At 41.5% G+C, this 26,226-nt stretch overlaps 1 protein-coding gene across 2 annotated transcripts in view; it reads left to right on the plus strand.

Annotated features, from left to right (window-relative positions):
* The window catches only part of LOC122079321 (WD repeat-containing protein 53), an 85,257-nt gene that overhangs the window by 48,799 nt on the left and 10,232 nt on the right, over positions 1-26,226 (plus strand). For both annotated transcript variants that reach the window (XM_042645694.1, XM_042645695.1), the window contains 3 exons: positions 24,630-24,689; positions 25,444-25,500; positions 25,813-25,855. In XM_042645694.1, coding sequence (XP_042501628.1) covers positions 24,630-24,689; positions 25,444-25,500; positions 25,813-25,855 — 160 coding nt within the window. The remainder of the gene's footprint in view (positions 1-24,629; positions 24,690-25,443; positions 25,501-25,812; positions 25,856-26,226) is intronic.

A 26,226-nucleotide genomic window follows, 5' to 3' on the forward strand; every position in this document is an offset into this window, starting at 1 on the left:
TCCACATACACACGCACACACACCCTGGGCATACAGTGCCGTAGGCACCTACCACAGGCCATCCTGCATCCCAGTCACACATACATACACAATCATAATCCACATTCGCATGCCACATCAACACTTTACATAAGAAATAATATAATAATATGTAAAATGATAAAATTCATCCACATATGCATTATGATACAAACATTCTATAAAAGCACACAAAATCCCCTCACATCGAGTTTTAGATGGCGGTAGATAGTTGATAGTTTCATGTTGCGTGCTCCCGTCACTTCTCAGTTCCTCTCCTAGGACACATAGTATTTTTTAGGTTATTTGGTTATCCATAGGGGAGTGGGATACTAGGACTTGTGCCCCAATAAAAGGATTAAAAATTAGCTTTAAAATAGTTCACCGATGGATGCTCACTGGGGGATGATCATCCGCCAGTGAGTTCATCGGTGGACAAATCCGAAAGGGATGCAAATCCTGCAATATTTTCACTAGTGGATGGTCTCTGCCTTCACCTGCTGGCCTGTGACCATCAGCCGGTGAAGTTAAAATCGGGGTTTTCTTGCCCAGATCAGCCCTATTGGCCCTGTGGCCTCTGTGTATGGTGGTGGAAATGCGTATTTTTCAGTGGGGTGTCATTTCCCAACTCCGTTCCTCCCTTCTCCCTTTTTTGTATAGTTTACAAATTGGGTTTTGTGATTTTGGGGTTGGTTTTCTTGTAGGGCATCCTCACACACTTCACTTAGCCTAGGTTTAGTGAAATTAGTGAGTTGATCAACATAGGGTTTCAAGATACACCCAATTTCCCCAATACACAAGTCTAGGTTAAGCTAAATTTGGGAAGACTTAGGTTGAGCTCATGGAATGGTCATTAATGGCCCATGAAATCACTCTCACCCACCATACATAGGTTTAATTTCATTTTCCCCAACTTAGGATTAGGTTAGGATGTTAGGTCATAGAGGATTTGCTCAAATTCCCAAATCCTAGGGTTTTGGGTAAGGGTTTTATAGGGATTTGTCCTTAGACCCAAGGTTGAGTGAATAACCTTGCCAATGTAGGTCTCTTACTCTAATTTCCTCCTCCCATTATGTAGTCTTTATGGTTGGGTAGGTGGTATTTGGTTGGGTCTCCATTACTTCCAATAAAGAGTGAAAGGGGAAAGAGAGAGAGAGAGAGAGATTTGTATGTATGTGTGTGGAGAGATGAGCATGTGGGCTTACCTCAAGAATGGAGCCCTAGCCTTCCTCCCTTGCTCTTCTTCTTCTTCTTCTTCTATTTCCTTCCTTCTTTCTATTTTGGTAGGAGAAGAAATGTATGGTAAGAATATAGCCACTTAAGTCCCACTAAGGGCTGTTTGGGGAATTAATGGGTTTTTACCCAATACCGGGTTATTTCACTATTCGGCACTAACGGGCCCAGTTCGAGATGTCCTGCCACATTAATCAACTCCCTAACACATTGTTCCATCAATGTGGATGGGTTTGGCGTGCACGATCGTGAGGTCTTGGGTCCCACGACGAGATAACCCAAAACTAGCCTGTGCACTCACCGTATAGTGTTCACCGATGGATGCTCCATCCGCCGGTGACCATCAGCCGATGAAGGCTGAACTGGTCACTTTGTATGGAGATCTCTCCTCAATTTGAGTGGGGCCTTCTCCAGGGTTTCTAGTGTATGTGAGGTTCAACTGACCTTTCCCTTCGGGTTCGGAATCCCTTCCAATTACTTAAGCATATGTAGTAGGTGCAAGTGGGATCGCCCTTCCTTCCTCGGCAAAAGACGGATACAACCTAGTACTCACTGGTACTGGTGTCCTCCGGTGTCGCACCTGAACATTAAAATAGGAAGTTTTAGTGTTCGGGTGTAATAGGATGAGGCTCCTGTTTTCAGGCCCAACTTAAGAACCGCATCTTCAACAATGACTTTGGTGCAACTTCCGGGGTCAATGACCATATTACACAAGCTATCATTACATTGCACCCTAGTCTAAAAAATACTATTACAGTGCCAATTGTCCTCCTCGGGAATCTTTTGTGTGATCAAAAGAGGACGGGTCACATAAAACAGTTGATGCTCACCATCACTGTCACCATCATTAATCTTATTAGGCTCACAATCACACTTAGCCTCCAGATTCATTGTTCCTTTTTTCGGTTGCTCTTCTAGTACATAGGGTATAAAATTATCCTTGTCGATGTACGCTAAGAACCGGTTAGGACATGATTAGCTCAATGCTCATACCCTTTGCATGTGAAACATTGAATAGCCTCATTTAAAATACTAAGTTCCTGTCATAACCACGCTGAGGTGGGGAGTACGGACGATTAGGCTGTGAAGATGACATGTTTGAATCACGTCGAGGTGGAGAATACGGCCGACTAGATCGTGAATATGCAATAGATGAAGCACTGACCTGTGGTCTGCTGATTGATTTTTCTTGAGGAGATGACTGTGGCTGTATAGAACTAGGACCCCTAGGAAATGTATTTGTAAATGGTCTCCGATTGTATGGGCATTTCAGACTTTCCTCAACTTGATATGCTACTTGTACGACATCTTCCATTGTTGGTAGTTGACTAGATGCAAGGGCAACACTAAGTTGAGGGTGCAAACCATTGTAGAATTGTGCCACCAATACTTCTTCATCCCACTCAAAATCAGAACGAGTGGCCAAATAATAAAATCTTGCAACATATTCTTCAACGGTCAAATTCTCCTATTTAACTACGCAACTTGAGATGTATACATTGCTTGTAATCAAAAGGCAAGAATCTCCGATTTCATGACTTCATGCATTTCAGCCCAAGTAGTGACTAAACCGATGCCTCGGGTTCGGTTATGTTGCTGTTGCTTGACCCACCAGACTTGGGCCATGCCTTTCAGTTTAGCCTCTATAAATAGGATCTTTCGAGCCTCAAACAACCTGTACCATTTGAAGAACGTCTCTAAGCTGTGAATTCAGTTAAGGTACAGTTCTGGATTGTTATCTCCATAAAAACTAAGGACATCCAATTTTGCTGCTCTTTCCTCTCCATTATCATGTCTACCAGTTCCATATGGTGGTGGAGGTGGTGGTGGCGGTGGTGGTAGTGATAGTGACGGATCCTGTGGAGTGGTGTTGGAAGAATCTCCAGATTGAATGGGACTCTTTCCTTTATCTACTGCCACCAATCGATCAATAGAAACTTGCATAGATTCCATTATTGTCTTAAAGGAAGTGACAACGGTAGTGAGAGCATCAATTTTTACATCAGCTTCTCCCTTATAGGAGTTTAGCTATTGGATAACTTCACTACTGGCTACCATGGTGGAAATAAGCAAGATTAGACTCAAATATGATGGCAAAATAGTAAATAAAGGAGGTGTAAGGAACAATGGCAAAATGGTAAATAACTCTGCTCTCTCTTTTTTTTTTTTTTTAAGAGTGGCAGAATTGTAAATATTTGAAGTTCACTTTACACCATAAAGGATATCACGTGTGGATGCAGGGGTGTACTTGGAAGTGAAGTGTAAAAAAAGGATAAGTGGAGAATCAAAGGGCAATACTGGAAATTCAGGAAAAAGGATTAGGGGAAAATAAATAAAAAGAACGATTCATGGTTGAGAGGGGACTTATCGAGGGAGACGTGAGTCTTCTTCTCTGTCGGTAAGAACGACGACAGAATAAGAGGCCTAGGACCTAGATTGTTGACGGGATGCTGAACCAGGTAGGGTTGGTTCTCGGTCTCTCTCTTCTTCTACTTCCCTTTTTTTCTTCTTTCTTCTTTCTTCTTCGACAGAGGGTCCTCTTTTTTGGAGACGAAACCAGCAGCAATGGTCGGAGGAGTGAACCGACTTCGAGTCTGCGCCACCGTTAAAGGAAGCTAGCGAGAAGGAAGGCGTGATGCGTGGGAGTGGACTGCAGTGAGGGTCTAGGAACAGGTATGCCTATTTTTTTTTAGCCTCTGCCGGTTGCTCTCTCTTCTCTTCTTCTTCTTCTATTTTCTCAGTTTCTCGCTTTCTCTTCTCTTCTTATTTTGGTTTTCTTCTGGTTCTGTCTTCTCTCTCTCTATTGCGCTTCTTTTTTTTTTTTTTTTCACTTGGCTGAACCCTAAAACAGGGAAGGGTTTCGAAGGATTTTTTTTTTTTCTGTTCTCAGTCTCGGCAGAAAAACAGAACAAAGAATGGGAAGGGAAGAAGAGAGGTGGAGAGAATGGGGATCATTCGGCTCTGATACCATGTTGATGGAAGGTCTTAGGAAAGAAAAGAAAACCAGAGTAGTACGGGGAAGGAAGGGAATCACATACTCACACAGTACACAAACTTAATGAATTCTCATTCAATAATCAAATCACCTTGTCTCCAACATTGGGTATATGCAAGTATTTAAAGAGAAAATAACAAGACTCCTACTTAGACTCTAAAATTGAAACAACGTGTAACCAACCCTACTTCTGTATCTCTTACGTATCTTATCCAAAGCAAATATGAGAAAACAAAAGACATAATACTAAACTAATCTACTTCCAACCCTTGTTGGACCAAAACCCTAGGCTGGACCGGTTCTTCTTGGCTCTTAGCTTCCAAAGCCGGTCATGCTGGTCCAACCAAGTAAGTGCAGCCGTATCTGCATCACTCCTACCTCTGCCATGTCTCCGTTTGATGCTCCCATCACTGGATACTTTGCCCCTTTTGGGCCCTCCACCGTTAGCATCCCCATTGTCCTGGATGCTGTTAGCACCCTTACTAATGCTACTTCCTTGCCTCTGCTGAGTCCTACTCTTTAGGATTCTGCCTTGCCCCTTCTGGGCCCTTTGGAGACTACCGTGCCTCTCCTGGACTCCAACTCGAAGGCCTCCTCATCAGTTGACTACAAAAAATGCTTTTGCAGCCAAGTCTTTGGCCGAACATCCCCCTATTGTCCAAGGGTACAAGAGAAGAAGCAAGGATTCTTCTGAGCAAGCCAGTGCCTCTTGCTCTTCTGAGCTTTCATTGCAACCCCCCAATCTTCACGATGATCCCTTGGCTTATATGGAATGTCTGAGGTATCAATTCCTTGGCCAAACAAGCATATATCTGTTCTCTCATTAAGAACAATCATTCTGCTCTATGCATTCTCTTTGAAACTAAAGTCCCCAAGACTAATGCCATTCGTATTGCCTCTTCTATTGCCCCTTGTTGTCCCTCCTTTCCAATTACGCCTCCCACCCCCTAGGCCACATATGGATCCTTTGGGACCCCTCTAAGCTTTTGATCACCACTGTCTCCACCTCCTCCCTATCCATTCACCTCTCTATATCTGATCCTTTGGGGGCCCCTTTCTCTTCTCTGCCATCTTTGGGTTTAATCGTGCCCTAGAGAGAATTTCCCTATGTGATGATCCTCACTCCTCTCAAGTCTCCTCCCTCCCTTGGGGTATAGGAGGAGATTTTAATGTGATTCGTTTCTCCCATGCGAAACTTGGAGGCTCTCCTACTGCCCTCTCTCCTATTGAAGCCTTCAACTCTTGTCTTGAAGAAATTGGTCTTAACCACTTGAGATGGTCTGGAATCAAATTCTCTTGGCATAACAAAAAAAGTGGCATCGACAGAATTGCCTGCAAACTTGATTAAGTCTTGTTAATGAAACTTGGCTTACCTCTTTCCCCTCTTCCCATGCCACTTTTGATCTCCCTACCATCTCTGATCACAACCTCATCTCCCTCCTTGTCCAGCATTACACTTCTTTTTGTCCCAAACCTTCAAATTCTTTGATATGTGGTCTCATCACTCGGAACAAACTGTTTAGATTAAAAAAGCCACAAAAATGGTTGGCTCAGATTTATCTTGTGATATTTTTGGAAACAATGCTTTCCATTGTTACATGGATAACTACCCTTTATTATTATTGTGCACCAAACCGTTTGATGGGCACGGCCGTGTATGCCTGTATGGTACACAGCCCTTTACCCTATCCAACTGTTTGGTTCACGACTATGCACCATGCATGGACGTGCACAAATCGCTCCTCTTATTCATTCTTCTTTCAAGATAGCAATTTGGATAGCTAAGCCAGACAAGTTGCTCAATTCGACCATGTCAAATGCTAATTATCAAGAATGGTGGCCAAGAAGATAGGCTTCTATTTTGTGACATGGTGAATTACTTTTGGGCAGAAATTTGAAAAATGAAAGTAGGTTGAGCCTTATCTCCTGCAAATTTGGCTGCCTCATAGGTGCCAGGTGGCAGCATGGCACAAATCCTGTTTGGCTGTCTGTTCTACTACTCAATCTACTCCAGACAAATTATTGGTGTTTCTGTTATTAATAGTCAATATTTTATTCTTATGTTGTACTTCTTCTTGTCATTATTGTTAGTTGCTATTATGAGGTTATGTTGCTTAGTAATTACTCCTACCCATTAAGATGCATAAAACGTGCAACTCTAGAGACAGAAAACTGAACATAGAGATCACGAAATTCTATATAGGTTAATAGCAATATTTTTTCTAGACAGTTTCTCAAACTACCATTCCTATTAGTGAATGTAGAAAAATTTTGTGAATGAAGGGAACAGGTATACTTTCCTTTTTAGATATTTTGTTTTCTTTAATTTTCCTTTTTAATTCATAAATGACTAATATTGTTGATTTTTTTTCTTTCAAAGCTATGATTCATTGTTTTCCCATGGCTTTAAAGATCATAGTCCATTTACAATAATGTAGACTTTTTAAGTTATTGTGGGAGAATTTTTGTTTGATATGATGATCAATCCAATTGCTTTGTTGACTTTATTATTACCTGTCTTTGCTTGGATGTGAAATAATGGCCAGGTATAGGATATGATAAACTACTTTTACATGTTTCAATTTCCAAATGCCACCTTCACCAAAGTGAGATTCATTGACGTTTTATCTTCAATGAACTGTGAATTCACTTTAGTATTCTTTGATTGGTGGATCAGTGCAGCCCTTGCTAATTGAGAACTTGGATCAAAACAATTTACACTAGGGCAGAAGTGTGGTTTCTTTAAACACTCTGTGATCAATCCAATACAAATTTGATCTATTCAATCCATTGCCCCTTAGTTTTGAATGCACCAGTTATCGCTTATTTGGGACAATAATATTGTAGCACAATATTTGCTTTTCTCCCCTCCTTGTGTATTTGTCAGAGTTTCTCCAATGCGTACAATTTTTCTATCATATGTAGCTCTGATCAGTGAACAGAGATGTCATGTAAATATGACTAGGCATGAAAACCTTTCTGTGCTGTAACAAGCAGCAAACCTAACACCCGACAAATACCAGAAGAGAAGAAGAACAGAGACTGCAACTCTGCAAGTTCACAGAATCGTGACTTGCATTCTCCCTTGCCTTTATTATTTATAACTAAGACCAATACAACCGAAATAGGAAACTAGACAATATAGAATCCTATCCAAATTAGAAACAAGACAAAATAGGTAAGAAAATAAGTAAAAGGAATAAAATCCTATACTAACTAGCTGACCCCATTCAGTTGGGATAAGGCTAAGTTGTGTTGTTGTTGTAATAAAATCCTATACTAACAGGCAAGCATGGTTCAAAATCTCACCGACGGTAATTTCTGTTTTTTTTTTCTTCACCAAGTCGAGATGTGCTACAAATTACAAAAATGACATTATCTCAGTCAAAATTTCGGTGTCTCGGCCGAAATTTCGGTACCATCATGGTCGAGATACCGAAATAATACCAAGGGTTATAAATACAATATCTCGTGACGGAGAGTTGAAATATCGACTCCAACTCGGCTGTCTCGGTGAAATTTTGGCTCCTTGCAATTTGAAACCAAAATCACTCCATTGCCCACTAATTTGCCACATCATCACATATATTGCTTTGAAGATCACTCCAAGTTGAAGATCTACACATTTCAAGCTTTGGAAAGATAAACCACTTTCCCCAATACCATTTTTTTTTTAAATAGTAACATAAATACATGTTGGATAGGGCTAGATTTTTTATATATTAGACACTAGAGGCCAATATATGACCTCATGGAGTCGAAAATTTTTTTTGGCTCATATATATATATATATATATATTTTTTTTCTGGTTTAAAAATATGTTTTCCATCAACATAAAATGTATTTTTGTATGGTCAATATAGCTTTGATGGAACTGAATTATATATGTTACTCACCATTGGCTGATCTACGACCCTATCGGAGATTTCAGAGTAAGACGCTCAGTGGATGACTTTAGTTGGGACATGAGAGTTATGGAGTTGCATAGTATATTACTCTAGTACTCTAAATATTAGCTAATTAATGTTGATGTATGTTTTGATCATGGCTTATAAGTATTATTTATTTGTTTTACTATCATATTATATGTTGTTCTAGTAATGAAGCAAGTAAAATCTCCAGAACAGTTCAACGGTTACTGCCAAACAAGGGTGCAACTCTAAAACACTGTCATGTTCTAATATTTTTGCAAATTTAAGTTCTAAACATGTTTATTAACCTTAAAACAAGCTACCCACCAAGTTTCAGGGCATAGTATGGCCATTTGAACACCGAAACAGTCAACCGAATAAAAAAAAATAATATACCAACTCGCTGAGATCTTAGTGAGTTGGTGATTCTAAAACCACCGAAACACCGAAACGAGACGAGATTTTGAACCTTACAGGCAAGGGAAAATCGTGGGAGCTAAGGCATCCCACCGACCCACACACACATGTGCCCATTGTACCCCCATGATACAAAGGGTCCATGTAGCTACTTTAACACTCACCCTCAAGCTGGAGCATACAGATCACCCATGCCTAGCTTGGAACTAAGACCAAACAAGGGTTTGGTAAACATATTTCTAAGTTGGTCAGTAAGCAACAAACGGAGTGACGATAAACTTCTTCATGGCAACATTACATATAAAATGACAATCCACTTCAATGTGCTTAGTTCTCCTGTGAAACACTGGATTACTTGAATATAGATAGCCGCCTGTGAGGGTAGCGACCCTCTCCTCTCGACGCTCCTGCAAGCCCCCGTGCCGCCGCCATCCCCGCTCGGGGAAGCGTGGGGGGCCTACTTCGTAGGGCTCGTTTTCTTGGAGGAGTGGTTTGGAGGTACACCCTCTCCAAGGTGGGTATTGATGGTGGTCTGATATGGGGGATTGGGATCATGTAAATAGAGTTTGGAGTCGCTACTTAGGATTATGGGCCTAGGACCCCGAGGGCAGGCACAATCCTTAACGAAAGGCCCTGAAAATTGGTCTGGTCCAGAGAATAGGGTAAGTATCAGGTTGTAGAATTGGGAAGGTGTTAGGCACTCAATCGACCTGGTTCAACCGGTCTTCCTACTAGATGCTTAAGAACGAACGTTTTCCACTTTTATTCCTATACCACATGCAAGACTAAATTATTACATATATATAATACCACGATGTAAATGAAAAGGCTACATTATGCTAATTCAATGAGTAATTATACCTGAGCTCGATCCCTATTTCGGGTTAAGAGGGGGGCCCCTTATTGAAATGGATGCGGATCGTCTCACGAGTTCTCCTGGCTCAGGGGAAGGTGGCTTTGGCCTCTAACTTCATTTTTTCAGAGATGCTGACTGCGGTGGTGCTTTAGATATTTGGACAGGGGTTCGGTTTATATGGGTTGGTTCCTGAACTAAGACTCTGGCAAAGCTTGGACTAGGGAAGTGTGATTCTCGGGCTAAGACTTCGGCGGAAGTTTGGCAGGGCTTCGGCTAGGGACGGCTAATGAAGGGCTAAGTTTTAAGGGGAACTTCGGTAGAGCTTCGGCTAGGGAAAACTAAAGAAGGGCTAAGGCTAACTAAAGGAAGGGGCTAGAAGGGACCAGCTAGGGAAAGCTAGAAGGGGGCCAACAAAGGCAAAGGCAAGAAGGGATTAACTCACCCAAGGGAGGGGGGGTAGGTATACCAACTAAGTGTGGATGGTAAATAGTGCCCTATGTATAGATTTCCAGATCCCAAGGAGGTGAAATTCGTAGCTTTGGTCTCATTTTGGACTCCCATTAAGTGAAAGACCTTCATGAGGCCACAAGGCTTGCGGGGCTACGAAGGAATATTCCTTCAGATTCTAATTTATGGTGTATACATGTTCTTATTTCTGAGGGTGATTACAGGAGATCCAATGGTCCGATTTTAATGTACCATATACCATTGGAATCATGGTTCTGAGCACTACCCATCCGTATGGTTACTTAGACATGATTCCTTCGTATATGCCATGTCATAACTGGACCCCTCTTTTCTCTAGTTCTAGGGTTTCTGGGTTTTTGGGTGTGAAAAGGAGTCTGGGACTGGACCACCTTAGTCAGTTGTTATCTCCGTTGGTCGAAAGAAAAGAGCCACGTCACGATCCGTGTGTCATCATAGCCGAGGGAGGGTGTAATACAGGAGTAGATTACAGAAACTACCTAATAGTTTATAACCCCAAACAAGACAAATATGACCAGGTAACAAGGGAATAAAACCATCAAATAAACCCCCAAGGATACAATACCCATACAAAAGCAAAACCAGTCAAAAACCCAACCCGATAGGAAAGAGAAAGACCTACTATAGAGCTAGAGAGAGAGGTGTGGCCAGGTCTGTAGGAGTTCGATTGAGCTGCACTCTTGGGCATAGATAGTCCCTAGGGAGGATACAAAAACCCCCAAAGTTGAGAGGATTCTGTCGGCTAATTGTGAAGATACAAGCTTTCTTGATTTTATGACCTAGGAGAGAGAAAACTTCAAGATTCTGCAGAACAGCTGCTGGACAAATTTGGACAGCTCCAAGAAGAGGACCAAGTAGTCTAATAGTCGCCTTATCAGCGCCTTGGCGCTGATGCAGTCTAGAGATAGTAAGGCAATGCTCCGCCTTATGGGTTTTTTTTTTTTTTAAACATATTTTAAAATTACTTGATGAAGATTCCAAATATAGATTTTTTATTGGTAGATGTATGGTTTTGTTAACACTTGAGATGTATGAGATCGGCTTTACTCCACACAAAATAACCAAAACAAATAAAACAAAAACACGATTCACAAACAAGGTTTGGATTTTGTCAAGCGTTTTAAGAAAGGGCTTTGAGAAGGAATCAAGGAACAAGGAAGAACCACTGATCCAGGCGACCATTTTGCTCCGGCAGCGGTGAGCTTCATTCTTCTTTGACAAGAGTAGAAATATAGTGGATGACCTTAGGGCTTAGGCACTCATTTTGGCATCATAGAGGTAAGTATAATAAATACTTTTATTTTTTATGTCTTCTTTTCTTTATATTTATAATTTTATTTCATAATTATGTATTTATATTATATGTTAATATGTTATGATGATTGATGATTGATGAAGATAAACTTAGTTTATTCACTTTATTGATTTGTTTTCTTGATGAATATCTTACATTGGTATGAATATGAACCTTTAGTATTTATTTAGCATATGAGTAATAGGATTCAATTAGGATTTGAGCCAAATAGATTGGTTTTCTAAAAAAATTACACAGGAACGCTTTAGTCAATAAGGCGACGCTTTATGCCCCCCTTATTGCTAAGGCGCTCCGAAAGACCCTTAAACGCCTCCGTTGCCTTACCGCGTTAAAAACTATGGCCTAGAACACACCCTTAAAAGGGTTTACAGATCAGAGGTCAGAGGAGCGAGATATGGAGATAGATCTCTCTCCTAAAATCTTCACTGGTGCTGGTCGGTTCTGGACTGTAATAGCTTCTAACAGAATCTGAATTGTACCTCTTGAATGTTACAACAAATAAAGAATAGAACAGATGGGGGGTTGAGAAGGGTGAAAGAGAATAAAGGAAGTGGCTATCTCAGCCACGGCTTCTCACCCACAGCTATCTCAGCTACGCTAAGTATTTAGTTGTAAACTTTCTTTCCATTCAAATCTAAGAAATATTAGTGCATAGGCTACTCTATTTAAAGAAGGCAGAATTACAACCATATCTTGACTAGGAACTAGTTTTCAAATAGGACTAGACACTCCTACTACAACTAGGACTTCAAATAAAACTAGGACTAGACTTCTAACTTCAACATGGAGTAGGACTGATTAACTGATAGTCCTTATAGGACATTACACTCGATGGGCCCAATGGGCCTTTATTGAATTAAAATAACTTAAATAAAAGCACTGAATATAAATCCCATTTTCCTACTTTCTACCCATAGTTTAGGCCCATTAAAGTGGCTTATTTCAAAGAAAACCCATGGGATCAAAGGCCCAACACATACATAACACAACCCAAGGCTTATTTGCAATAAAATAAGCCCAAGTGACTTATCTAGATCAGGGTGACAAAATTGGGTGTCTACACCGCCTGATTATCATAGAAAATCTTCATAAGTTACGTGATCAGAAAACCCAACTCATTATGTAATGACTTCAACCACATCAACTCAGCAGAAGTATGAGCCATTGCTTGATACATAACTTTTGCACTGGACCTAGCAACAGTAGGTTGTTTCTTACTTCGCCAAATAACAAGATTACTAATCACAAATGTGCAATACTTAGTGGTTGATCTCCTATCACCATTAACATTCGAGGAGCTAATTAAATCAACACTTTGATGGGGATGATAGACGAGCCCCTTCCTTGGAGCTCCTTTCAAAAACTTCGAGATATGATAGATTGCCTCCCAATGTATCTTCTTTGGAGATTGCATTTATTGACTAACCACTCCAATAAAATATGATATGTCCGGTTTGGTGACAATGACGTAAATAATTTTTCCCACTAATCGCCTATACCAATGTTCGTCTTCAAAATCATCACCATCAGGAGCCCCAAACTTTTGGTGAGGATCCATAGGGGTATCAACTGGTTTGGAAGCCAACAACCCTGTATCAAATAAAATATCAAGTACATATTTCCTTTGGGATAAGCTAATCGCTTCTTACTCCGAAGAACTTTAATGCCAAGAAAGTACTAGCGGGGACCCAAGTCTTTTGTCTGGAAATGTTGATGAACTTAAGATTTAACTTCAATATTACCCAGCTTCATCATAGCTGGGTATAAAAATATCGTCCACATAGACAACAAGAACAACAATCTTGGACTTTTGGTGCTAATCAAACACTGAGTGATCTGAGTAGCTTGTGAGAACCCACAACGAAGAACAATAGAGCTAAATTTTTCAAACCAATCATGTGATGACTGCTTTAACCCATAGATGGCCTTGTGAAGTTTGCATAGTCTACCAGAATTCTCCCCCTGAGCGACATACCCTTGAGGTTGCTCCATATAAACTTCTTCTTGAAGGTCGCCATATGGAAAAACATTTTTGATATCCATCTGATAGAGTGACCAATCGAGATGGAGTTTAACCGTGCCACCGGAGAGAAGGTTTCAAAGTATTCCACTCCATAGGTCTAAGTATATCCTTTGGCGATCAACCGTGCTTTAAGATGCTCGATGGAACCATCAGGATTATACTTGATACTATACACCCATTGACAATGCACAAGATCCTTACCAGGAGGTAGATCCACAAGAGTCCATGTCTAACAAGATAGTAGTGCATCCATTTCCACTTCTATAGCTACTTTCCACCATGTGATTGATCGACTCCTATTATTCTACGTGTTAACAACTACCTCCCCCTCTAACTAGTAGTTTTAGCCCACGCTGCTTGCTTATTGAGCCCTAGGGGCTTCGCCGCTATTGCAACTAGTATTTAGAATGAGGCTAATAATTTTTCGAATCTAGATAGCAGGTTGCTTCCAAGCTCAAACCATTTGAAACTGAATTGCAACTTTTTTCTTGTTATTGATAGGGTGGTATTCTCCGCCCCTGTCAAATAAAGTAGAGGGAGATCTGTCCAGCCTAGCCCAGATTCTTGAAGGGCCCTGATGATTATTGCTCCAAGCGAATAGGTTTCCCTCAAAGCCAGTATCTCTGAGGCCTGCAAGTTCCTGAAAATCCATAAAATCTGCGACAGCTCTAAAATCCAGAACACCACCTCCAGCTTTTTATTCAGGCGGTTATACTCCTGCTTATAAGTGCAAGGTCGTTCAGGCCACATTACATATAGTAGAGCAGGGTGAAAGCTATAGTTCTTTTGATTGTGTTCCAAGGAAATTAGTAAGGGGAGCAAGCAAGTTTCCTGCTCAAGCAATAAAGATGGTAATGGTAATGAGGCTGCCGCTACTATGGCAAGGGGGGGAGGCTTTCAAGGGTGGAATTGCAGAACAAATGTCCAATATGCTCTATCCGAAGATCCGTATCTCTCTTTCAATGCGAGACCACTACCTCTGACAGCAGGGAAGAATGTTGGGAACTCAATGTGGATTCATTCAAGGTCTTAGCTGTCAGGTCCTCTATTCAATCAGATCTAAAAAGGACTCAATTGCAGAGCAGGTGCGAAAGCAGCTGAGTCAGCTGAGTCTTCTTTTCCCTCCATTAGAAGTGGAGTGACTTCTTATCCTCCCCTATCTACTGAGCTGATCTACGACCACCCTCTCTCAAAGCCAATATATATGTTTCACATACCCCTGCCTGTAGAATCTGGAGTATGCTCGGTTGTCCATACTTATTTAGTTTAGGGCAACCCCTAACTCTAAACCAAGAATCAAAGGCCCCTAACAGAGTCAAGGCAGCGGTGGTCATAGATCACAAAGAATCAGGTCGCCCTTAAAACAAGTACTTGGGAGCCTAGCGCACCGGAACAAGCTGAAAAACATGAGACAAGGCCTTATGAAGAAACTTAGGAACAGAGTTAGTAGACAAGGAAAAAGTAAGATTACGAAATGAAGATGGAAGATGAGAAGTGGACACATAATTGTCAATAGGATAGGCTGCGAAGGATTTCTTAATACAGGAATGCGTACCTTTCTGAAGGGTAATTGGTTGGTCAGAGGGACCTGCAGGACCAGGATCAGGTTGGTCGGTGGGTAGAGCAGGCTGGTAGTGGAGGATGGCGGCACAGTCTTCCGATGCAGCTGATACACCTGTAGGGGGAGAGTAGGCTCATCGACAAGAGAGAGTCATAGATAGGAACCGGAATAGGTGGGTTCATTAGGAGGAGCTGCAGGCAAAGTTAATGATGGAAGAGAATTAGAATAATAAGCAGTATACTTTCAAAGAAAGTAACATCAGCACTGAAAAATTGATGATGAGAAATAGGGTCATAACACTTGTAACCCTTTTTTGAGTTCGAGAATAACCAAGAGGCAAAACATTTAACAGCCTGAGGGGATAATTTATCAACCTGGGGTTGTAAAATATGAACAAAACACAACCAAAATTGCGTAAGGATATAAAACAGAAAAAGGGGTATGATTATCCAATACAGACGAGGGCATACGATTAATAAGGTAATGTTTAGGAACATGCATGTGGATCACAATCGACCAGGCAACTTCCAACAAGTGTCTATTTTTCTGCACAACAACTCCATTTTGTTGAGGAGTATATGAGCAACTGATTTGATGAATCATGCCATTAGATAAACAGAACTCATTTCTCGCTGAGTATATTCAAGTGCATTGTCAGACTGAAAAATTTTAATTGACGCATCAAACCGAGTTCTTATTTCATAATTAAAATTTTTGAACATAGAAAGAAATTGCGACCAATCTTTTAACAAGTAGACCCAAGTCAAGCGAGAATGTTCATCAAAAAAACTAATAAAGTACGAATAACCTAATCTATTACTAGCCCGACAAGGACCCTAAATATCTGAATGAACTAATGAAAATAAAGAAGAACTAAGCATCACACTACTAGCAGGACACATGGAGCGATGATGCTTCCCAAGTTCAGAAGCCTCACACTCAATATGAGAAAGAGAGCGATAACTGAGGACCATCAACTGAAGTAAGGAGGGATGCCTAAAACGGAAGTGCCAATGAAGAGGAGATCCACTACTAGTAGTAATAGCAGCAGTAGTCGGACCAATGCCTTCCGAATAATACAAGCTAGCCTGCTCAAGCCCTCCACCAATCGTCCTCCTGGTCTGAAGGTCCTGAAAGACACAATAAGAGGGAAAATGTTAAAGAACAATTGAGAGATTTAGTAAGTTGACTGACAGATAGAATACTTAATGGCAACTTAGGAACATAGAGAACATGGGACCATTTCATAGATGAGGTAGGAGAGACCACACCATGACCTGTTACTTGAATAGAGGAACCATCAGAAAGAATAACAGGAGAAGAATTAGAAACTTTAGAAATGGAGGAAAACAAGTTGGACTTGCCCTTCATATGGCAGATAGCACTGGAATCAATAATCCATGACATGGGAGAAATAGAGGTAAAAGGGCAGAGTTACCTGTGTGGGCTACTGGGCTAAAGTAGCAATGGAAGTGGAGGCTGATGCAGACTCAAGCTATTGGAGACGCTTGAGTAGTTGATTAAAGTCTCAAAAAATACCATGCTCATAATCAGTAGTAACAGTATTGGCTAACTTATCAGCCCACTTCGGCCGACCATGTTTTTCCCAACATGTTTCCGTAGTATGATTTGGCTTCCCACAATAGCCGCGTTGATGAGATGACTTGTCAACTGGCTGTCCTCCTGTACCACGGCCACAACCACGGCCGCGACCACGACCATGACCACAGCCTTTTCCAAAACCACGGCCTGCAACAAAGGCAGAGTTATCTTTAATAGAAGAATCAACCTTAGACGGAGTAACCAAATGATGAAAATGGAGAAGGCCTCATTGGGAGAGGGCACCTTCTCGCCTAGGGGTGTCAACGGTCCGGGTTGGTGCGGTTTCTGTCCGGTTCCACCAGTTTCGGTGTGACTTTGGAACTGACCGAAACTGACCCATTAAGGATTTATCGGTTTCAGTCCAGTGTCGGCTTCGGTGCGGTTTGGGTTGGGGTTGGTACCGGTTTGGATTTATCAGGTTCATTTCGGTTTGGATCGGTTTTTTAAACCGGTATGGAGCCATTAGGAAACAACCAAATGCTGAACTGCTGAACTTCGGTTTCTTAAATCGATTTGTAACCGGGTTGGTTTTGGTTTTTGGTCTAGTTTGGATTCGACTTTCCATACAAATGTATACAAAACTATGCAAATTTTGATTTTTTTAATGAATTTTGGAGTGTTTCGGTTTCTTACCGGTTTGGTTTCGGTTTCGGTCCGGGTTTTGAGCCGGTTTCAGTTTGGTTTTGGGTTCATCCGGTTTTCGGTGCGGTTCGGTTTGGTTTTGGGGTTGCAATACTCGAAACCGAACCGAACCAATAAGGCTTCGGTTCGGTTCGGTCCGGCCGGTTTTACCGGTTCAGTTTAGGAATTGACACCCCTATTCTCGCCAATAAGAAGTTGACCTTTAACAGACTGATAATTAGGATGAAGTCTAATCAAGAACTTTGCTATGTGGAATTCAGAATGTTGTTGCTTTAACTGATCCAGATTAGTGATAAGAGGCTCATGTATCTGGAGTTCGTCAAGAATGCCTTTATACTCAATAAAATACTCATTAAGAGTTCTGTCACCTTACTTGAAGCTGAACATCTTTCCGTATAAGTCATAGATACGAAAAATATTTTTCTCGTATGAGAAACTCTCCTGTAAGTCTTCCCAAACCCCCTTGGCAAGAGTGTGAAACATGACACTGGAAGCAATAGATGGATCAACAGTGTTCCACAACCATATTTAACAACAGAGTTCTCACGCATCCAATCATCATAAGCAGTTTTCGTAGTAGGATCCTTAGAATCAATTTTTTTTTTTTTGGGGGGGGGGGGGGTGGTGTTATCAGTAATGTATTGAAGCTTTCCCTTGGCATAAATATAGGCTTGTACAGCCCATGCCCACAGAAGATAGAAACTCTGGAAAGCTTAATATTAGTCACCTGGACTTTAACAGGATCAGAAGTTGCCTTTGCTTCAGCCATTACAGCAGCAAAGGAGTAGAAACTCAACTAAAGAGGTTGAGAATAAGGTAACAAGTTGTAGAGAACCCAAGTAGGACAATACACACTGATCTGTAGTAGAAACAACAGCTGGCAGCAGAGAATACTCACACACAGGGCACTTGCAGCAGCAACAACTAGGGTATTTTAGGGTAAAAAAAAAAATTAGGTCAGAATAGGCTCAAAGTAGGGTCGAAGGAGGCACCTGAGGAGGGGAATAAATCTCCAAAACCTGAGCTTGATTAGAGAACTAGGCAATATGGCTGAAACTTTACAGCAGAAAAAACTTCAAAAAACAGAGCAGACGCAGGTACCAGGTGAAGACTGAGCAGCACCTGATCAAGCCAATAGAAGGGGCTGATATTTGGGTTGAATCTTCCTTAGGGTGAGCAGAAACAGCATTCAAAAGGCTAGCAGCATCAGTAGGTAGGATAGTAGGCAGCAGCAGCTTCAATACTTGTAGAAAATAGGCCAGAATTAGGGGCAGCAGCCATATAAACTCAGAAAGTGTGTCTCGAATTCAGAGGAACAGCATCATAATCATGGTAGTAGTAGAGAGAAGCCTGGTTGTCCTTATATCATCATAAACCAGGCCAAAAACAATGGAGACAGGCAGCACAGCAGCCAGTAGGGGGATCATTCCTTTACTGTAGAACCATACCTAGAGCAATGGAAGGTGATTACTGATTATTTATGACTATGGTACCATGTAACAACAGGCAAACCTAACTCCCAGCAACCACCACAAGAGAAGAGAGGAGAGAAGAAGAAGAGAAAAACAGAGACTGCAAGTTCACAAAATCGTGACTTGCAGTCTCTCTTGCCTTTATTATTTTTAACTATAACCAATACAACCAAAACAGGAAACTAGAAAAATAGAAACCTACCCAAATTAGAACAAGACAAAGTAGGTAAGAAAATAAGTATAAAGAATAAAATCCTATACTAGTAGGCAAGGGAAAATCGTGGGAGCTAAGGCATCCCACTGAACACATGCACCCTTTATGCTCTCATGGTACAAAGGGTCCATGTAGCTACTTTAACATGTGCATTGCTAGGTTATTGGAGATATTTTTGGCTACTTCTGATCAGTTTGGAATGTTAAGGAGGACGATATCATCTCTAGGTTCTTTATTGTCTATCCTATTTGTGGTTTGGGGAAACAGATTGGAGTATTCTTTGTGTTTGCTTTTGTAAGAGGGATATGGAATGAGAGGGATAGGCCAAATGTTTGTAGAAACATAGGTCTTTGTGAAGGATACTTGTGGGTATCTTCCTTTCAGTTTTGGATTGTCCTTAATTTAACAGAGTTGTAGCAGGGTGTTGTAATAATGGGCTTTATGGATTTTAGGGAAAGTGTCAGTTACCAAATGGACCTTAAGGGGTTTAATGGTCTTTGTAATTCTCTAGAACCTTCTCTCCATTGTTATAAATAAAGAGGGCTGGTGTCATATTAGACACAAGTCATTACCCCATTCAACATGATATCAGAGCCTTAGGATCCGAAACCCTAAGGGCTCTCCCTCTTCTCCATCTCTTTGCCTCTTTCTCATTTCTCTCTCTCTCCCAGCGCCTCCTTCATCTGTGCCTCCCTCTATCTCTTTTCATCTACTTCTCTCTCGTGGTGGGAGCTTCTTACACCACCAAGAGGGTTTCTAGCCTCCACCCATCCTTCCCCTGGGCTCTTAGAGTCTCTTCTACAATGATCTGAGAGACGCAGAACCTTTTTTTATCACTTTTTTAGGGTTTTTTCCTTGAGAATGTTTTTTCATTGCCGAGATGCTTTTTCCCTGCTCGATGCTCCGATCGTCTTGATGTTTGTTGCGATTGGTGCCTTTTATCCTTGTGGTGATATGTACCTACCACTTTTTCGTTTGAGGTCTCTGTTCTAAAGCTATCCCCAAAATCGTTTTCTTGGGGTTTTACCCTTTATCGATTTTTGGGTTTTCTAGCTTTTTTCTGGTTATTTTGGTGCTTTCTCTATCTCCGGCTAGTGTCTCTTCTATTTGCACAGCCCCTTTGAGTAGCAACTATGTCTACCATCTCATCTGCTTCTACTGGCGAAGACACCACGGCTCTACCTTTCCTCCTTATGCTTTCAAGCTTGATGGCATAAACCACTTTATGTGGTCACGCTCGGTCTACATCTCCATCAAGTCTCGTGGCTATTACAGGTACCTCACTGGAACCACAAAGCGTCCGACCACTAGTAATGAGATTGACAAGTGTGAGTATGCCAACTCTCTGGTCCTTGTCAAATCCATGTTGCCACAGCTTTCGTGTGGCTATCTCCTCGATTCCTTTACGAAGATCTGGAAATCTGTCCAGGATATCTATTCCCAGGCAGGGAATGATGCTCAGGTCTTTGAGCTTCACCAGAAGGTTCGTGATCTGAGGCAGAGAGGGCTCACTCTATCACAATACTACTATGAGTTGTGGTCACTATAGATTGAGTTGGATTTCTATGAGTATACTCCTTCCACCACTAAAGATGTCACTAAGTTTCATAAGCGAGAGGACAAAATCAGGGTCTATGACTTTCTGGCAGGTCTGAATGTGGAGTTTGATCAGTTGCGGTCCCAGTTTTTGAGTCGTGACCCCTTTCCTACCTTGAATCAAGCCTATACTGTGATCCAACTTGAGGACAGTCGACGTATCACTATGCTTCCATAGCAAGCTGCCACTCCTACTGAGAGATCTACACTTGTTTCTGGCACTCAGTCCCTTAGTGTAGCCCCACAATCTAGTGGCTCCTCTACTAGGACTTAAGTGAAGTGCGATTACTGTGGGAAGGAGCGTCACACCAAGGAGCACTGCTGTCGTCCTGTTGATACATCTAGAAAAGGGCGAGGGAATGGTCATACCGGTACTTCTAGGCAGGACAACCATACTGAGAGCCCTGACTCTTACTCTACTCCTAGCTCCTCAGTAGCCTCGCTATCATTTGACGAGCTTACTCTCCTCCGGCACCTCTTGACACGTCCAAACTCTCCTGCACTTGCCACTGCGAGCTCTGCTCATTCGACCCCTTCTGGGTCAAGTATCTTTTTTTGTGGCCATACTATGTCTGTCCCTTCTACCCCTTGGATTGTAGACTCTGGGGCTTCTGATCATATGACAGGTCACTTGTCTCTTCTTTCACAGTACATTACTTGTCCTGGTAATGGTAAAGTCAAATTGGCTAATGGGACTTATTCCTCTATTCTGGGGAAGGGCTCTGTTGGTTGTATCCCCTCTTTATCCCTTTCTACTATATTGCATGTTCCTTCTTTTTCCACTATCCTTTTGTCCATTAGTAGTCTTACTTCCAGTCTTAATTGCAAAGTCACATTTTTCCCGTCTCATTGTGTTTTTCAAGATCTGGTGATAGTGGCAATGATTGGCTCTGGTAGGGTACGTAGTGGTCTGTATCTGCTTGATGATGACTCGGCGTTGGTCTCTGATCAGGCTCTTCAGACATCTTCTACGTCACCTCCCATCTCTGAGTTATTATGGTGGCATCGTCGGTTGGGACATCCCCCTTTGGGAACTTTAGCTAGAGTTTTTCCTTTAAAAATTGTAATTCGAGTCAGTTTTTTTTGTGGGTCATATGTTTTGGCCAAACAAACTCAAATCACTTATTCTATTTCTGGAAATAAAAGTGCCACTCCTTTTTCTTTGATACATTCTGATATTTGGGGTCCATCCCGCTATGTGTCTGTCAATGGTTATCGGTGGTTTGTCTCTTTATTGATTATCATTCTCGTACTACTTGGGTTTATATGATGCGAACCAAGGGTGAGACCTTCTATTGCTTTCAGCAGTTTCACTGCATGGTTCAGACTCAGTTCGATGCTACCATTAAGATCCTTCGAAGCGACAATGGCCGTGAATACTTTGAAGGGTCCTTTCAAGCTTACCTTTCAGATAATGGGATGATTCATCAGACTAGTTGTGTGGATACTCCGACTTAGAATGGGGTTATTGAGCAGAAGAATCGCCACCGTTGTGAGGTAGCACACTCTTATGTTTGAGATGCATGTTCCTCCCTAGTACTGGAGCGACGCAATTCTCACTGTTGCCTTTCTTATCAACCGAATTCCTTCTTAGGTCCATGCCTTCCGCTCCCCTCTAGATCTTCTCTAAGGTTTCGCTACTTTTCTTGCTCCTCCTAAAGTATTCTGTAGTGTTTGCTATGCTTGTGATCATCATCCTTATGGAAAGTTTGATCCTTGTGGTCTCCGATGCATTTTTCTGGGGTATGCTCCTACTCATAAAGGCTATCGATGTTTTCATCCTCCTACTCGGTATTGGTTTGTGACTATGGATGTTATCTTTCACAAATCTGCGTCATACTACACTGCGACACCTCTTCAGGGGGAGTCTCCTTCCATTGTGGAAGATATGCCGCCGTCTCTTGAAATTGCCATCTTTGCTAGTATCCCGTTTCAAGGGGAGAGTGACACTTCTACTTCTCCTATTGCGCCTCGGCCAGAGATACGTGTGTATAGTCACAGAGAGCATACTCAAATCACTACACATCCAGCATCTACCCTACCATGCCAGTCGTCTCCTCTCAAGCCTGATCTTATCCCCTTGGACCCTGGTAATTCTCCTTTTCCTTCTGTTGATCAGTCTCTTGAGTTGCCTATTGTTGTTTGTAAAGGCATTAGGTCTTGTACTTTACATCATATTGCTAAAACTGTTTCTTATGACTCACTCTCTCCTTCCTACTATAGTTTTATGTCTTCTCTTTCCTCTATGTCCATTCCTCATACCTGGCAGGAAGCGAGTGCAGGCTCACAATGGCAGACAGCTATGGTTGAAGAGATGCAAGCTCTAAAGAAAAATGACACATGGGATCTGGTGTGTCTTCCCTCACAAAAGAAGACAGTTGGGTGTAAATGGGTCTTCACAGTAAAACAAAAGGCTAATGGTACAGTTGATCGGTACAAGGCCAGACTTGTTGCCAAAGGCTTCACATAGACTTATGGGATTGACTAACAGGAGACTTTTGGTCCAGTTGCTAAGATGAGCACAATTCGTGTTATTTTGGCTTGTGTCCTCAATTTATATTGGGATCTCCAGCAGTTAGATGTGAAAAATGCCTTCCTTCATGGGGAACTTGAGGAAGTGTATATAGACATTCCTCCTGAGTTCACTTGCTCCAAAACCCAAGGGGAGGTATATAACCTGAAGCGTGTTCTGTATGGGCTGAAACAATCCCCTCGTGTTTGGTTTAGACATTTCCATAAGGCTATGGTTGCTACAGGTTACTCTCAAAGCAATGCTGACCACACTCTATTCATTAAGAGATCTGGTGGGAAGATTGCTATCCTAATAGTCTATGTAGATGATATTGTTGTTACTAGTGATGATCTGGTAGAAATCTCTCGCCTCAAGAGATACTTGAGTGAGGAATTCGAGATCAAAGACCTAAGACAACTTCGTTACTTCCTCGGCATTGAAGTTGCCAGGTCTTCTCGTGAGATCTACTTGTCTCAGCGGAGTATGTGCTTGATCTTCTCTCTAAGACATGCATATTGGGGTGTAAGCTGGCAGACACTCCTATTGAAGCTAATGGTCACCTGAGTAGCAAGGAAGGTGATCCGGTAGATAAGGGGAGATATCAGAGAGTAGTGGGGTGGTTGATCTATCTCTCTCATACACGCCCTGACATAGCATTTGCCGTCAACCTGGCTAGTCAGTACATGCATGATCCCTACTCGACTCACATGGAAGTTGTGCTGCGTATTCTTCGGTACTTGAAATCTTCCCCAGGACGTTGTATCATTTTTTCTCCTCATGATCACCTTAGGGTGGAGGCCTTCACAGATGCAGATTGGGTAAGTTCCCCTGATGACTGCATGTCTACTACTGGTTATTGCACCTTTGTTGGTGGTAACCTTGTTATATGGCGTAGCAAGATGCAAGCCGTGATTGCCCATTCAAATGCTGAAGCAGAGTTCCGTGCTATGGCACATAGCATTTGTGAGCTCCTATGGCTTCATGGTCTTCTCACTGATTTGGCTGTTCATGTTACCCTTCCTATGAAGCTCTTTTGTGACAGCAAATTTGCCATTAGCATTGCTCACAACCCTGTCCAGCATGATCGAACCAAGCATGTGGAGATCGAGCGACACTTCATCAAAGAGAAGCTGGATATGGGCCTTATCACTGTACCTTTTGTTCCCAGTAATGAACAATTAGCTGATGTATTTACTAAATGTCTTAGTAGTAAGATGTTTCATCCAATTATTTGCAATGTTGTAATAATGGATTTTATGGGTTTTAGGGAAAGTGTCAGTTACCAAACGGACCCTAAGGGATTTAATGGTCTTTGTAATTCTCTAGAACCTTCTCTCCATTGTTATAAATAAAGAGGGCTGGTGTCATATTTGACACAAGTCATTACCCCATTCAACTCAGGGGTTATATATTTCAACCTGATTGATAGATGGGCTGGGTTTTGGCTTGATTACATAAATTTAAGCCTTGGTCCTCAATCTAGTCTAGTATCTATATTAGGAATCCACCACTCTTTTTCCATGTTAGGCTGGGATTTTTTATGTAATGAATAAATGGATTGAGTTCTGGTGAGATGCTTAGCTGTTGCCTTCTGTGATCAATCCAATCCATTGCCCCCTTAGTTTTGAATGCACCAGTTATTGCTTATTTGGGACAATAATGTTGTGGTATAATATTTGTTTTTTTTCCCCTCCATGTGTATTTGTCCGAGTTTCTTCAATGCGTACAATTTTTCTATCATATCTCCAACACGTACAATGTTTCCGTCATTGCAGGTTGCTTGCAGTTCTAAGTCATCATTTCTTGCCGCTGCCGATGATAGTGGTGAAATAAAGGTATCGTTGTCGATGGAGTGATTTACTTTCTTCATTCATGCACTTATATACCTTGAGAAAGATTTAGCCACATGCTGCTTTCAGTAATAGTACCTTGAGAATCTTACTATGCCTTTCTTATATTAGAGTGTAATCAATAAACCAAATCATTACTGAATACGGTTAACTAAATTAGAACCAACACCATTCTACTCCTCTCTATGGCCTGTTATTCTGCCCACCTAAAGTCCTTCAGTGTTCATTACTCCTTATGCAGATCACTGGAACAGTTTTTCTTCACAATAAATCTGCCTGCTTCTCCCCCCTCCACCCCCCCACCCCCCCGCCCCAAAAAAAAAAAAAGATATTTTTCTATAGCTCATTTTTTGCTTTATATATAGGCATATTTGGGAGAGCTTCTTGTGCACAGCTTATAAACCAAGAAGCAGAAGCCGGAAATACAGGAAAGAGGGGGGGGGGGGTTGGGAGTTCTTGGGCTTTTCAGCTGCTGCTGGTGCAAAGAATCAAGCACAAGAAGCTCATTGGACCTGCTTTTTTAGAGCTTCTTATCTGAAAAAGCTGGGTTCTGAGAATCTGAGAAGCTGCCTCAAATGTGCACATAGAGTAGCTGCCTTTTTCAGTAATTTGGGATTGTAGAAGTGTTGATTTCTCTTCCCCTAATTTATCATCTTAGCATATGCAATATCTACTTGACATATAGAGTTTTCTGTCATTGTTTTTTGTTGGGTCTAATGCCTTTCGGTCTCTTTGGCAGATAATAGATATTCGCCAGCAATGTCTTTACAAAACATTACGAGCTGGCCATTCAAGTGTATCCTTGTAATTCTATAGAGCCTCTTTTGAAATTCTCGTGATTTTGTGATCCGCTTGGGATTAGATAATGTGAATTTTTCACTATGATCCATAACCACCTTCCTTTTTTATCCTGCTGCTGAACATACTCGTAAATTTCCATTTTTTTTTTTTTTTTTTGTAGCAGCCTTGTCCAGATGTGAATAGTGTAATCAAGATAATTTGTTCTTCTTTTCTTTCCTGGGATAGATTCATCATTTTCTTGGTCGTCTCTCTAAGGAAGGTTAATCAACCTAATGATACTTGTGTTCCCTTAAATGAGCTTTACTAGATTTGTAGCAGTGTGCAATTCGTTCCATGGAGGCCTTGGGAAGGTATTACTTAGTATTAAATCGTTCTCTTGAAATTCGTAATGTTCAAGTGTTTTTATTCTTATGTGTATCTCCAGGTATGTTATGGTATGGAAATGGTATTTCTATTATCTTAAGAGATGGAGTGGTGGAGTGGAGTGCATTCTGGTGGAGTTCAAACCTCAAACTGAGTGATTTTAGCAACTAGAGTTACGAGAAAAATACTTCATTTGTTGTTTGAAGGCTAAGGATAAACAATGTTGTGTCTCAAAAGGAAAAGTATCATGCTATTGCGCTACCCATCTGGACGGTCATATTTGAATCAGTGACATACTGGTCTTGATGTCAGCCTTACTGCTGATGTCTATTTTGATGAGAGCAGCTTGTATCAATAG

The sequence above is a fragment of the Macadamia integrifolia genome, chromosome 5 (genome assembly GCF_013358625.1).
Source record: "Macadamia integrifolia cultivar HAES 741 chromosome 5, SCU_Mint_v3, whole genome shotgun sequence".
In the NCBI taxonomy this organism is placed as follows: Eukaryota; Viridiplantae; Streptophyta; class Magnoliopsida; order Proteales; family Proteaceae; genus Macadamia; species Macadamia integrifolia.